The sequence below is a fragment of the Polyodon spathula genome, chromosome 20 (genome assembly GCF_017654505.1).
Source record: "Polyodon spathula isolate WHYD16114869_AA chromosome 20, ASM1765450v1, whole genome shotgun sequence".
Taxonomy (NCBI): domain Eukaryota; kingdom Metazoa; phylum Chordata; class Actinopteri; order Acipenseriformes; family Polyodontidae; genus Polyodon; species Polyodon spathula.
In genome coordinates this window covers 28,618,571-28,631,973 of record NC_054553.1, presented here as the reverse complement: position 1 = coordinate 28,631,973, position 13,403 = coordinate 28,618,571, and the positions used below count along the sequence as shown (strand labels likewise).

Below are 13,403 nucleotides of genomic sequence, written 5' to 3'. Positions count from 1 at the left end.
GTTTAGGGATTTTAATGATGTCAGTTTTTAGATCTGTTGCTTAAATAACTCGCTGTGCAATAGAATAGAATTGCTATAGAAGTTTAAACTGTGCCTGTTGTGATAGCTGATCAAAGAGGTTTGTTTATGACAGTCCATAAATAATATAATATCTCTTTCTGTCTTCAGTGGGGTTTGTTTCACAGACCTGGATAAAAATAGCTGTCTGTGGTCCGGAAGCTGTTTATGCTATGATTGATCATCTAGTTTCAATGGCACATTTATAAGCACATCATGTGACTTTGTTGATTAATAACAATGCTGCTATAAATGTGTTTAATAAAATAGCCTTTGACTTCGTTTTCTTTCTTTCTTTCTTTCTTTCTTTCTTTCTTTCTTTCTTTCTTTCTTTCTTTCTAAAGAGCTGAACGCTTATAAAAGTTTCCCATAGTAAAAGCACAGTAAACATAATAAAGCATCGTGAAAGCATAGCTAAGCATTGTAAAGTACAGGGAGGTATGGCTCCTACAAACTCCAAAGTATTTAATCCTATTTAGTCCTTTTTTTGTAACACTAAGCCCATTGAGTCAGTCCTTAAAGCAATGCTTACAGTGAGTGTTTCTCCTTTCATACAATTGTAATTAAATTAATTAAGTTAATCAAAGACAGGTGTAATGCTTGGAATATGCCGTCATTTGAATCACATTACTATGGTTTTGTTAAACGATCAGTTTGAAAAATAAGAGTATGCATGTAAGACTAGAGTGAACATTTTGAAAACATGCCCTTTATCTCATACAGGGCACTACATTTATGATGTTCTGTTTAAATTGTCTCCTGTTCAGTAAATCCAGCGATTATCCCCCTGCAAGGGGTGGTAAATCAGAAGCACAGGCGATGGGTATAAATTCAGTGACACACGGCGTGGTTTCAGAAAAAGAGAAACTCTCACATAAACTACAACAGGTAAGCAAACCTGCACTGCTTTTTCATGGCTGATTTAGCTCTAGCAGTCTCTTTATATATAGAAAATGTACAGCTTCTTTGTTCTTCAATTTTGTCAAAGTGAATTAGCAAGTTTGGGGAAATTCAGCATGCTTTTCTTAAGTTCTAACTTTTTGTATTTTTTTTATTATTAGTCAAGTGCATAATTTCATACACACAGGGATTTCTCAGTAATAGGAAAATATCTCAAGTTACTATATTTGTATCTATCTATCTATATATATCTATATACATATATATACTGGTAACAGGCAACAGTGCATTCGGTTAAGTTAATGGCTGATTGAGTATCTGAAGTCACATTGTGTCAATGTCAAGATTTGATTATTCTAAGCAGCAACTTGTAAGCTGCATGTCAATAGTGGCTTTAAGATTGAATGTTTCAGATGTTTTGATTATTAAAAACTATTTGTTTAAGAAACTTGGTAGACTTGTGATAGCATTATAGTGAAAAAGCATCATCACCACCTTTGTGTAAAGGTAAATATCTTCCAGACACAGTTTAGGTAAACTATTCTAGTTTACAAAAGGTTCTGATTGTACAGTTAGTCAAAGGATAAAATGTTTGGGAGAAGTTAAAAAAAAAAATAAAAGGTAAATATTATTTCAGCTTACTTCCTTGATTGCTTTGAAAGGGAAAACGTATGATAACAGATTGAAATAAAAGATATGTATTTGCATAACCCTTAAAAAACTCGGTTCAGGGAACTACCCAGGTAAGGAGCTGTAGAACTTGAGTACAGTACCTCTGCTGCCAGTGGGAATATCAAACTAGAGACAACAATTTACAGAATAACTGTTGAAGACAGCCTCAGATGTAAGTAAAAAATGGTTCAGTTAATTTCCAGATACTTTCACAGGATTTTCTAGACCACTGAAGGTGCATTTGTACTCTGTAAAAAGTTAGAAACATTTTTCTTCATTTTCAAGGGGTGTTTGCTACATGTTCTGAAAGGGTTTCCAGCATCTGTCGGAGTAAGTAGGCAAATGGCATGGAGGGTTGGCAACTTACTTACATTTTCGCTTCAAGGGAATTCAGACTGTTTCATATTTTTTTATCTGCTACCAATTGTTAAGGAAACTCCCTTAATAGTTTTGTAATACTGTGTATCCAAAATATATGTCTGGAATGTACTTCTTTTTGTTAGTCATGTATAACATGCAGTAGATTCTGGTGTATATTTTTACCCTCTATGCATAGATCATGCAAAAATTAATAGTTTAAACAGATATTTATTTTGATATAAAGAAAGCTGATGTAATGAAAATGCATGAAACAGAGGATCAAGAAAATGTCTTCTTAACCTTTCTTTTTAAGGGAGAGTCTAGCCTAATTTGCACATGTAACAGGGCAGTGTCGTGAGATACACTGCCTTTGCAGGTTCTGTCCCCTGTTGGTGAGATGAGATTAAGAGCTCTAAAACCATGAACGCAGACGAGCCCAGCTTTTTGGCATTGTGGTTAACTCGGTTCGCGCCCTTTTACTCATACACAACCCCATTCACAAAACCCTTCAATAATGTAGTGCTGTGTTTTTTAATCCCCACCCAGATCTCTGCTAGATGATGGAAGGTAACCAGTCCAAGATCGCTGCTGCCAGCCCCAGTGGGGTGAGCTCTGAGCCAGCCGGGCAGGAGCTTCCTATGCAGACCCTCGGTTACTATTCCCAGCCTCCGTCTCCTAACCCCCCCTCCTCTCCGCTCCAGAAGAGCAGGAACAGCATTCGACTACTCTCAGGGATCCTGGCTGTGAACATCCTCCTCCTAGGCAGTGCGCTGGTCTGCGGGGCAGCCTTCAGCAAGGTGAAGGTCCTCTCCGATGAGGAAATGCACATCTACCTGACCATCCTCCTCATCCTCACCACAGCCTGGATGATCTTCTATATGGTGCACACCACCAGCCGGCCACAGGCTGTGCTCTACAAGGACAGCCATGCTGGGCCCATCTGGCTGAGAGGTATTGTAGGGCCCCAGCACTAAAAAAATAAATGCTATATCCTCTGCTGTACTTTACACTATATTGAATATAGGATAGGGTGCCATACAAATACATTAGGGTGAACATACATCGACATCATTTTCTATGGCCCAGGTTAAGTGCTTGACTTTAAGTATGAAGTTCAGAACTATCACTATTTATACTGACATCCCTGCATATTTGCAAACACAACCCATTTCTAAAATCTCTCCTCCCCTATCTCCTTCCATACCGGATGTGACAAAAGTAGCCCTGCTAACCTGGTGACTAATGAGACTGGATATAGTAAGTTTTCACATAACCACTGCAATGTGGGATTCAGGGCAGCCAGACGAAAAAAAAATCCTATATTGGCGGGTATCATTTAAAAGCGCTAAACTTTTTATTTCCAGCAAGTTTTCTTGACATAGACAGTGTTGTATTGTAGTGTGCAGATTAGAACTGACTTCTCCTTCCTTTTGTACTCCAGGCGGTCTGGTGCTCTTTGGAGTGGCCAGTTTGATTATGGACGTCTTCAAAATTGGCCACTCCACCGGACAGCTCAATTGTGAATCTCCGGTGAAAGTTACCTTCCCTCTGGTGCAGCTGGTCTTTGTGGTAGTTCAGGTAATGATAATCTGAAGCCAGCTATTGATCTCTCAGTACTGAAGTAGCAAACAGATGTGTCTGATTTCAAAGTCTCTTTGAAGCAGGCACGAGTGTGTCATGATTCTAAATGATTGGGGACAGTTGGGCTACAGACTGCTGCAATGCGATTTACTGTATTTTGTTTTCTTCTTCCATATTTTAGACGTATTTTCTGTGGGTGCACTCCAAGGACTGCGTTCAAAAACAGAGCAACATCACAGGGTAACCACAACTTCTTATGGCACCAAATCTATCTGGTGCATCAATATGGCAGCCACTAGCTCACAATATTGGTTAAAGTTTCATTTGAGTTGGTTGTTTACATTTCTTTTTTTATGATGAATGCAGTCAGTCTAAGTGGTTTAGAGTTCGGTTGCTATATGTTGAATGATCTTATTTTTTCTCTTCATCTGTATTTACCTGGCTCTAATCTGAACTGGCTTCCTCAGTTTATTTAAGACATGTGGCAATGGGACCTTTCAGTTAGTTTGGACCAGAAGAGTTGAAAAGGTCCCACTGTCACATGACTTACATGACTTGAATTGAATGAGGAAGTCTTTTCAATGCCAGGCAGTTAGGATTTTCCAGACAAACTCAGAATCAGATAAAGACACATCTAGAAAACAATGATGATAACTCAATATTGGATTAACAGAATCAAGAACAGCTCAGACTTATCGCTTGTAACAGAAATAAACAATTGATGAAGAATCAATTCAAATGACTTTACTCTTCAAGCTTTCAAGAATTCCCTAACTGAATACAATGTTTGGATTGCCACAGCCATGGACTGTAGGCTGCCTTTATGTGTGCTTCCACCCTGAGTTTTGGAATCGCGACCCTTGTCTCCTGACTCCTGAGTGTTCCCTTACAGATGTGGGCTTATGCTCACCCTGGCCACCAACCTCATGCTGTGGATGTCAGCAGTCACTGACGAGTCTCTCCATCAGACTGGGGAAGAAGCCTCCAAGCACAATGAGAGTTTCAGCCATCTCCGAGACGGATCCATGTTCTTTAAAGGTACCTTGATGCTTTATCTTTTGATCAATTGGCACGGATATGACAGTGAAGTGTAAGTAGCTTCAAATTCTTCATTTTTTATGCGTTTGTGATGTTTGCTATCATTTTGAGTTTCTATTGCAATTGCAGTACTCAAACATTACCTGCATTAAGCTTTTTTTTTTAATATGAGTTCAGTAGCTGCTTTTCTGCTGCAGTTACATATTCTATTCAGTTGCCTGCAATAGACATATGAAATGTAGTCTGGATCAGTCAAACTGTCTCTAAATGTGTAAGAGGTGGTATATGTGGTGCTGAAGCCAGGCTATCACTGTATACACTTTAAACGATGTTGTGAAGTATGATAGTCAGACCCATGGCTCTGAAAATATCCTTTTCTGAGTTAAATTAATTCCCTGTTATCATTCTAGCTGGTGGATCGGGATGCAAGTGCACCCACAGTGCCTGTGAGATTTTTAAAAATGGCTTTTACTACCTGTACCCCTTTAACATCGAGTACAGCCTCTTCGCCTCAGCCATGACCTACGTCATGTGGAAGAACATCGGCAGGCAGATTGACGACTGTAGCCATCACAAAATCAGCTTCCGTGCCAAGGGAATTGTGTTTGGAGCGACTGTGGGGTTACTGGTGGTGATAGCTGGACTAGGAGTCTTCATTGTCTATGAGGTGGAAGTCACAAGGGATACATCAAAGGAGCGGGTCTTGATCATGTATTACATCTTCAGCATCATTGGCCTCATCTTAATGTCCCTGGCCTCCTTAGCTGGCTCAATCATCTACAGGTTTGACAAGAGAACAGTGGTATCCACGAAGAACCCAACACGAAGCCTGGATGTTGCCCTGCTTTTGGGGGCCGCATTGGGGCAATTCCTCATCTCCTACTTCTCTATCGTAGCCATAGTGGCCGAAAAAACCACCCGGACCATCAACATACTCAACCTGACCTGCTCCCTCCTCATTATCCTCCAGCTCTGTCTCCAGAACATTTTCATTATTGAAGGGCTCCACAAACAACCTTACCATGCAGAGCCTCCTGTGGTGAGCATGGTCTTCATCAACGAAGGCACCTCCCGCAGCAACTTGCCTTCCCACAAGAATGATCATGATGAGCCCTCACCAGCTGAGAACAGCCTGGAGCTCTCAATCAACAGCAGCACCACCCACTCATCATCCAGCCGCATGTCCTGGAAGAGGCAGGCCATTAAGGAGATGTCTGTGTTTCTGCTCCTCTGCAATGTGATAGTAAGTGGAATCTTTCTTTCTAAACAGCTTGAATCTTGCAGTTTCCCAGCAAAGTGTAATAAAGCATGGTAAAGCATAGGTAAGCATTGTAAAGCACAGGGAAGTATGGTAAAGTATATAACAAAATATGGTAAACAACGATAAATGCACACTATAACCCCAGTGGGAAAGGGGGGGGGGGGGGGGGGGGGGTGCTGCAAAAATACCGACACAGTTAGTCTGGGTTTCTTGTGAGTATTTTCAGATAAGAACCCTTTTAGTTAACATCATCTGTTATTTTTTTTTTTCCTTCTCCTGTTTAGTTCTGGATAATACCAGCGTTCGGTGCCCGCCCGCAGTTTGACAATGGTTTGGAAGAGTTGTTCTATGGATTCTCCATATGGGTTGCCATTGTCAACATCGGGCTTCCTTTTGGGATTTTCTACCGGATGCACTCGGTTGCCAGTCTCTTCGAGGTCTACTTGACATCCTAATGCCCTCTTTCCCGGAGCCTTTCAAGTGAAGTTTGCAGAAAACTTGACTGGGGCTTATATTGTCCAGCTGAGGAACTCTTAAAATTGGGGATGTTCCTTTCTGTATAGTGCATACAAATACAACATTTAAATTTTAAAATCTAATTATAAACAAAAAAAAAAAATCATTTTATGTTTCAGTACTGCAATTTGAAGATCGATAGTTCATATCCATTACTGGACCATTGCCTTTATTTAGTCACATGTCTGACACATTATGATGGGTTTCTTTATGGCCCCAACTCCTATATTCTTTACCTTTCTTTATACAAAAACAAGTCACATATCTAAATCAGATGAAACACTAAGCCACTTTGTGGCTTGGAACTTGGTTTCAGGAAACTAGGTTTCAGGTCAGTGCATGGCAGATCAGGGCAGACTTTGGGTTTGATACAGCAACGTTGGCTCAAACTAGGTCTCTTGGTCTCCTGGAAACAGGTTTCAAGCCACTGTTCCTGAAAAATGGCTTTGTGTCCTCATCTCAGTGCTAATATTTAACAAGAGTGTACATGTTTGGCTTCTAGAATAAACTAAATGGCCAACAGGTATAAAGCGGAATATGTTCCCATACAAGCAATAGCACTCCATGCATAAATTTCATATACACCTACTCATTTTTAACAATTTCTACGTAGATTATAAAGACATATATACAAGTTTGCAAAGTAATTTAATTATATATTTTGTTGTTGTTTGTTTTATGTTTAATCATTTATTCAGAATGATTTTAAAATGGATTTACTGTCTACTGTGCTTTAATAAACTTATAAACAAATAGAAAAAAGTGTTGTCTGTTGTACTCTGTGGTTCCAGTTTCATAAAAATGGAACACACATCTGATTATTTTCTTCCAAGTGGCTGAGGAGTTAATAACATTGAAGTCAGCATAAGACACATACTTCAAGTTTTGTCCATGAACCGTAAGATTTGCAGTTCGCGTCCGGGACATGCCCTTTCCATGCAATTAAAAGGTTGAGGTGGCAATTCATTACACACCCATGCCTCTAAATATCGAAACACAAATTCTATTTGTTTTCAACCTATTTCTGTCAACCTTAGTTTCGTGTGGCAAAGCTTGAGGATTGAGCGAGTCCGAGTTGAGGTTTGTTTTGAGGTGGGAAAGACTCCTGTCTGTGCCTTGTGTGCCTTAACTGCAAGTTTGTTTTACTTTCTTTCATTAGATTTAATCATTCCAATAAATCTCTTGATCATGATCCTGGATAAACAGGATTTTGCGCCTACATTATTGACTGATTATTATTTGTCAAATACGTCAGTTCAGAAAGAAACTCATAATACTTTAATTATGCACTGTGTATGTTCAGCATCTTTATTTTCTCACACTCTGTATTAAGCAAATTATATATGGTGCCCTTTTCACACATATGATTTTTTTTTTCTCTGTTATAAAAGCATTTTGTAACTCTTTTGTCCACTACACAATCAACTGAGCAGTCTCAGCTGAATGCCATTTCAGAACTTATTTGTTTAAAGTGCTCGAATACTTTTCATTGTAGGTTTCTCTTTTATATATTTATTCATTTTTTAAACAAACAGCAAATGGCCTGGAAAGGATTTTTAGTTGTGGTTTGATTGATCAGGTTGTGGTTTTCAAGTGTGTCAACCCCATCGAAACAGACTTTAAATAATTCAAATTATAGCAACATAAAATCATTAAATTGAAGTGAAACCTTGGTAATATAAATCCAGCTATTAAACTCTACAAATACACATAAAAAGCGTAGTACTACCCCAGTCCTCAGCATTAAAACCAACAAATGGGTCATTCCCCACACAATATTTAGCACCGGTAACACTGCAGTTTTTCTGTGAACTGCATTATAAAATCATATTTATGTATGTCTGTACTCACATGGTACAGTATGTATACATATAAAACACAGTGCTTATATTGCTCATATTCTAAAACAACAGGGATGGAAAGAAATGCTTTATTGGGCTGCTGTTTTAACTTGCCCTCGTTTATTTTTTTTTGTTGCTGTTCTTGTCGCTTGTTGTACCACTATGAAGGTCATACATACAATAGAGCCAGAAAGAGAGGGTATTCTTACTGCACTATGGGGACGCTGTGGTAATGCTAACAAAAACCATTGCTCTGAACATGCTGGAGCCTCCCAGAAACACCTTTCAAAGCTGTCGACAGCCATGTCAGACCTTGCGTATGTGTGTGACATATAAATTGATGGAAACAGGCGTTCTCATTTTACTGCCTGAAGATCTGAAGAGTTCTCTCTCTCTCTCTACTCTCTCTCTGCCTCTCTTCTCCTCCTCTAGAAAGAGAGAGAGATGGCTGGTGAGCACAAGGAGGCTGGGGAGTTAGATATCCCCAGTGTGAAGAAGGAAGGCTCAAAACAGAAGCAGGGGTCTCCTCACCCCAGCAAGGGGTCAGGCTGGGCCCTCAGCAGAGGGCGGCTGCTCTCTGGTCTCTTTGCTCTGAATCTGTTGTTCTTGGGTGCCGCTCTGGTGATTGGTAGAGTGTTTAACCCCAGTGGATTGAGGTACGAGCAGCCACTGTTCTTCATTGCTCTGCTGATGGGACTCAGCCTGCTCTGGATGATCTGGTATCTGATCAGGGCTAGGTGGCAGCCGGGGATAGAGCCACACACAGACCACCACGCAGGCACCGTGTTGATGAAAGGTATTGTACTGAGGAAGCCGGTTCTGTCTCTGTCTGTCTGTCTCTCTGTGGATCCAGCTAGTCCGTTGGTACAGGTAGTATAGCATTGCCGGCATAGCGAGTATTTGAACTAAGATCACTGTCTAATTATTTCTGATCCAATTCTGTCCAGATTTTAATAATCACGATTATATGACTTGTGTGATCTTACCGAGTTCAATGGTATTGAAACCTGGCAAATGTGATATACATTTCATAAAGACTACTTCAGGTTTTAGTGTTTGATTCTGCATTGTTCCACTCACAGGAGCCCTGCTGCTGTTCGCTGCCTGCAGTCTGCTGCTCCATGTGTTCAAGATGGGCTACCACGTCTCCAAATGGGAATGCACACCTGTGATAAAAGCTCTCTACCCCTTCATTGAAGCTCTCTTCGTCATTGTACAGGTACAGGCTGGGCTGGGGGAAATAGGCTGGGCCGGGGGAAATCTTTAAACATTAGGAATAATAACCAAAAGACACAAAGATACACATGTCCATGAAAAAGACAAATTAGGAGAGAAAACCTTGTAATTGAATAAGGAAATACGGAATACCAATGCCTATCATCTGCTTTAATCTCACACAACTTCATACATTAGCAGGCTTAGACGATCCCAGAGCTGTGCTGTACGTGATACAGCAATTGAGCTTTATGAAATGCACATACTTGTTCGTTCCAGACGCACTTATTATGGGTCCATTCCAAGGACTGCTCCCAGGATCAGAAGAATTTCACCAGGTACCCTTTATATCATGTCTTTACAGAAAAGTTATGCATGTAGTTATCATTACAACAATAGCAACAATGGCTTTACAACAAATACTGTATAGGGCTTGGGACTGTCTGGTATTCATACAATACTGCAATGGATTGTGTGTTAATACAACCGTGATGCCATTGGTATGCCAAAAAATGAAAACGACAATACTGTGGTTCCATAATTCCAATGACGCCCTTAAAGTGTGTAAAGCATTGCTATAGAAGGTGTTGTCGTCCATCTTCCAGATGTCTGGTTACAAATATACAGCCATAGATAGCCAGCTAGGGATGCTGATTGAAGTGTCTGTTTCTTTCTGGGGTTGGTGGTGCAGGTCAGGCTTGGTGCTGACTCTCACTACAGATCTGCTGCTCTGGTTCGCAGCAGTGACTGATGAAACTGTCCACTTAGAGATGGAGGTAAAGAAGGAGGAGGGAGTCCTGCATGACACTTATGTCGGTATGTTGTCCTTGACAGCGGTTTACCATGGGAATTCTGCTTTTTTGTTATACCATGTGTTGAATTATTGTTATTGTCCTGTGCTTAATCATAACTTCACTGTGTTTTTTCGCAATGCTCTGGTATGCAGTAAATGCCTACTGTAACACATACTGATAAATGCACTATGTAGAAGTAGTCCTGGTTCTTTTCATACAAAGCACAAAGTGCAGTATAACCGATATGAAAACACAATCTGTTTCATTTCAGGACAGAGTAACATCTCCCGCTGTCAGTGCGGTCCGGATCCTGTGTGTGCTAGCTTTAAGAATGGCTATAAGGTGTTGTTCCCCTTCAACATGGAGTACTCCCTGACCGCTGGCTGCATGCTCTACGTAATGTGGAAGAACGTAGGCAGGCGTGTCGAGCCCCACCCCCCCACCCCGAGTGGGAGGCTTCAACTAGGGGCTTCCAAGATAATCTTGGGGCCCTTCCTGGGGGTGATGGCCCTGTTATCTGGTATCTTCATTTTCACTGTGTACCAGGTGAAGGTGGGCAGAGCCACAGGGCGCCAGCTTGCCTTTGTGTTGTTTTACAGCTACCAGCTAGTTGTCCTACCTGCCATGTCTCTCTGCTCTCTGGCCGGCGTGGTCATTTGCAAGCTAGAAGAGAAGGCTCTGGATGCCAGTCTCAATCCCACACGCAGACTGGATGCACTGCTTCTTGTGGGGGCTGCTTTGGGCCAGTTCTCCATTTCATACTTCTCCCTGGTGGCCGCACTGACAACAGGGCTCAGTGGCCTGCTCCAAAGCCTGGAACTGTCTTACTCCCTGCTCAGCCTGAACGAGCTGCTCCTCCAGACCCTCTTCATCATCGAGGGGCTGCACCGGCATCCCAGCGCTGGGGAGGGGGAGGGGAGCTGCAGAGGCGCTGGAGAGGGCTACGGCTCACTGAGTGGGAAGGCAAGTGTATGGTTTTTGTTAGCTCATATAAAAACGTGAACTTTTGTGATGCCTGTCAACTACCACTGTTCAAATCAGTGGCTCTCTATCCTACAACAGTCTATTTATATAAGTTCCTATTTCCCAAAACACCCAGGCTTAATGTTAATACAATTTTATGGGAAGCTAAGCTGAGGCTACCTAACCATTTTCCTCTCATTTGAACCCAGGCTTCCAGAGGTGAAAAGCGTATGTATGAACTCTCTGTGCCTCCTTATCTATTATTAGTATCACATTATCTTCTACTTCTAGGAGGGCACTCAACAATTAAACCTTGAAATAAAAGTTGAACTTGCATCGAGCAGACTGAACTGGAGAAAGAGAGTTCTGAAAGAGATCTCTGCCTTCCTTGTGCTGACTAATATTATGGTAGGTCTCTTACACAGTGTACAATATATGCCGGTGTGGACAAAGCGAGTTTTTCAATGTGTTTCAGATGTTTTTCTCAATTCCATTCACAACTACTTTTTAGCAAGCCTAGGCAAATTTAATATCAAAATAATTGTTTTGGTATCTATTTTCAAATTCAGTTCAATTACAAAGAAACAAAGCTGAAGACTTAGTTTTGGCTGTTAACACCGTTTGAGAGGAATACTGGAAAGTAAGAGATTGGAGATTTTGTGCTGAAATACATGTCTAATGGTTTCTAGAACATTATTATGTTTTTCCAGTCAAAAACACTAAAGCGCCTCTCCCTACCCCCTGGCCCTGTCTGCTGTTAACCCTGGCCGCGCCCTGCTCTGTTTCAGCTCTGGGTGATCCCTGCCTTCGGAGCGCACCCCCAGTTTGAGAACGGTGTGGGGAAGGCTTTCTATGGGTTCTCATTCTGGTTCATCCTCCTGAACCTGAGTCAGCCGCTGGGGGTTTTCTACAGGATGCACTCCATGAGGGGGCTGCTGGAGGTGGTGTTCACTGACTGAGGGAGCTGTTCATCGGGGGAGTCGCTGCATGGGTGCATGGGTTCATTCAGATGCAGTGCAGTCCTGGGGTTGAGGACCGGGACCATTGGGCATGATCTACAGGCATGGCTCCACTACTCCACTCATGCCTTATACATAATTTTTTTTTTTTTTTTTAATCTCTTTGTAAGGTTTTTCACTTTTTAAACATTATGTTCTGCTTTGTTAATAAAGGCATGTGCTAGCACACCTGTCTCTTTCACTAATGCAACTCAATCTGAATTCACTCAGAGCACTTACAGCCTGAAGCCTGACATCAGTGTAGACACAGAAGGTGGTTGTGCTGAACAGTCGTCCTGTGAAAGAGCTGCTTCATCAGTCGTTAGTGCAGGTGTGTCCCCAACCAGCCTGGTCTCTTTAAAAGCAGTATTTCCCATCCTTTGTCTCATTCATTCCATTTCTTTCCAGATACCACACATTTGAAGAGACAAACAATGTGTACTAAGCAGTTCCAGCAGTGTTTATTATTTTGCAGCGCTCTTAACCAGAGCAAAACTAATGCAGAATAATGAAGAACACTTTTAAACACGTTTGGCTGGTTTTACAGACCCCCAATTAGCACTGATCTTGCACTGCCCAAAACTGCATTATGTGAAACGAGCCTGTTAAACTTTGAGAAATCAATTCAAGTTGATAGAAATTTTATCTTAAGTGTTTATCAGTGTAATGAAGGCTGTAGTTGAAACAGACAATGCAGGTACTTCAGGTGTGCCCTGCAGTCTACTACAAAGAAAGCTACTCGACTGAACTGTAGACTGTACAGCATGTTCAGTGCTTAACCCACTAAAACAAACAGCTCTACTACTACACTTGGATTAGGAGAAGAGAACACAATCCTGCTTAGAAAAAATGGTTATCCGTTTCCTCACTGCAAAGGTTTTTAAATCCAGCGCAAACCATAGCGAGCAGACAGGTAATAATTTACAGCATCAAACCATTTAGAAGTGAACTTTGACATTTTTGTGACAAGAACGTCTATTTCCAGCTGAGAGTGTAAACAGCGTGCAAGCAAACCTGTCAACTGTTATTTACAGCCGGGTGCATTCCCCAGCAATAAAGCAAGTGTCATTCATCACTTTTCTCTCCCAATACCAACTCACGCTGCCTGGGAAACTCACTCAGAACGGCAGACAGTTATTCAATCCACACTCCTGCCAACAATTTTGATAGCATGATTGGTGTGTGGTTGTGGGAAATCAGCGTGCAT

At 41.4% G+C, this 13,403-nt stretch overlaps 2 protein-coding genes across 2 annotated transcripts; both read left to right on the top strand.

Annotated features, from left to right (window-relative positions):
* Positions 1-1,716: 1,716 nt before the first annotated feature.
* Positions 1,717-6,986, top strand: LOC121295799 (proton channel OTOP2-like). Its single transcript, XM_041220854.1, has 7 exons — positions 1,717-1,801; positions 2,536-2,940; positions 3,431-3,567; positions 3,752-3,810; positions 4,463-4,608; positions 5,019-5,851; positions 6,154-6,986. Exons 2-7 carry the CDS (start codon positions 2,547-2,549, stop codon positions 6,322-6,324), a joined length of 1,740 nt encoding a protein of 579 aa, XP_041076788.1. The 5' UTR covers positions 1,717-1,801; positions 2,536-2,546; the 3' UTR covers positions 6,325-6,986.
* Positions 6,987-8,670: 1,684 nt separating this feature from the next.
* On the top strand, positions 8,671-13,177 carry LOC121295462 (proton channel OTOP3-like). The gene is made up of 7 exons (XM_041220097.1): positions 8,671-9,022; positions 9,309-9,445; positions 9,721-9,779; positions 10,133-10,264; positions 10,514-11,198; positions 11,490-11,606; positions 11,987-13,177. Exons 1-7 carry the CDS (start codon positions 8,671-8,673, stop codon positions 12,155-12,157), a joined length of 1,653 nt encoding a protein of 550 aa, XP_041076031.1. The 3' UTR covers positions 12,158-13,177.
* The last annotated feature ends 226 nt before the right edge of the window (positions 13,178-13,403 follow it).

Bases quoted from the DNA above. Each gene is read 5' to 3' on its own strand.
- LOC121295799 (XM_041220854.1), top strand. From the start codon at position 2,547: ATGATGGAAGGTAACCAGTCCAAGATCGCTGCTGCCAGCCCCAGTGGG. The intron at 3,811-4,462 runs GTAACCACAACT...GTTCCCTTACAG, and splicing joins AAACAGAGCAACATCACAGG to ATGTGGGCTTATGCTCACCC. The intron at 5,852-6,153 runs GTAAGTGGAATC...TCTCCTGTTTAG, and splicing joins TGCTCCTCTGCAATGTGATA to TTCTGGATAATACCAGCGTT.
- LOC121295462 (XM_041220097.1), top strand. From the start codon at position 8,671: ATGGCTGGTGAGCACAAGGAGGCTGGGGAGTTAGATATCCCCAGTGTG. The intron at 9,023-9,308 runs GTATTGTACTGA...TTCCACTCACAG, and splicing joins AGGCACCGTGTTGATGAAAG to GAGCCCTGCTGCTGTTCGCT. The intron at 11,607-11,986 runs GTAGGTCTCTTA...GCTCTGTTTCAG, and splicing joins TTGTGCTGACTAATATTATG to CTCTGGGTGATCCCTGCCTT.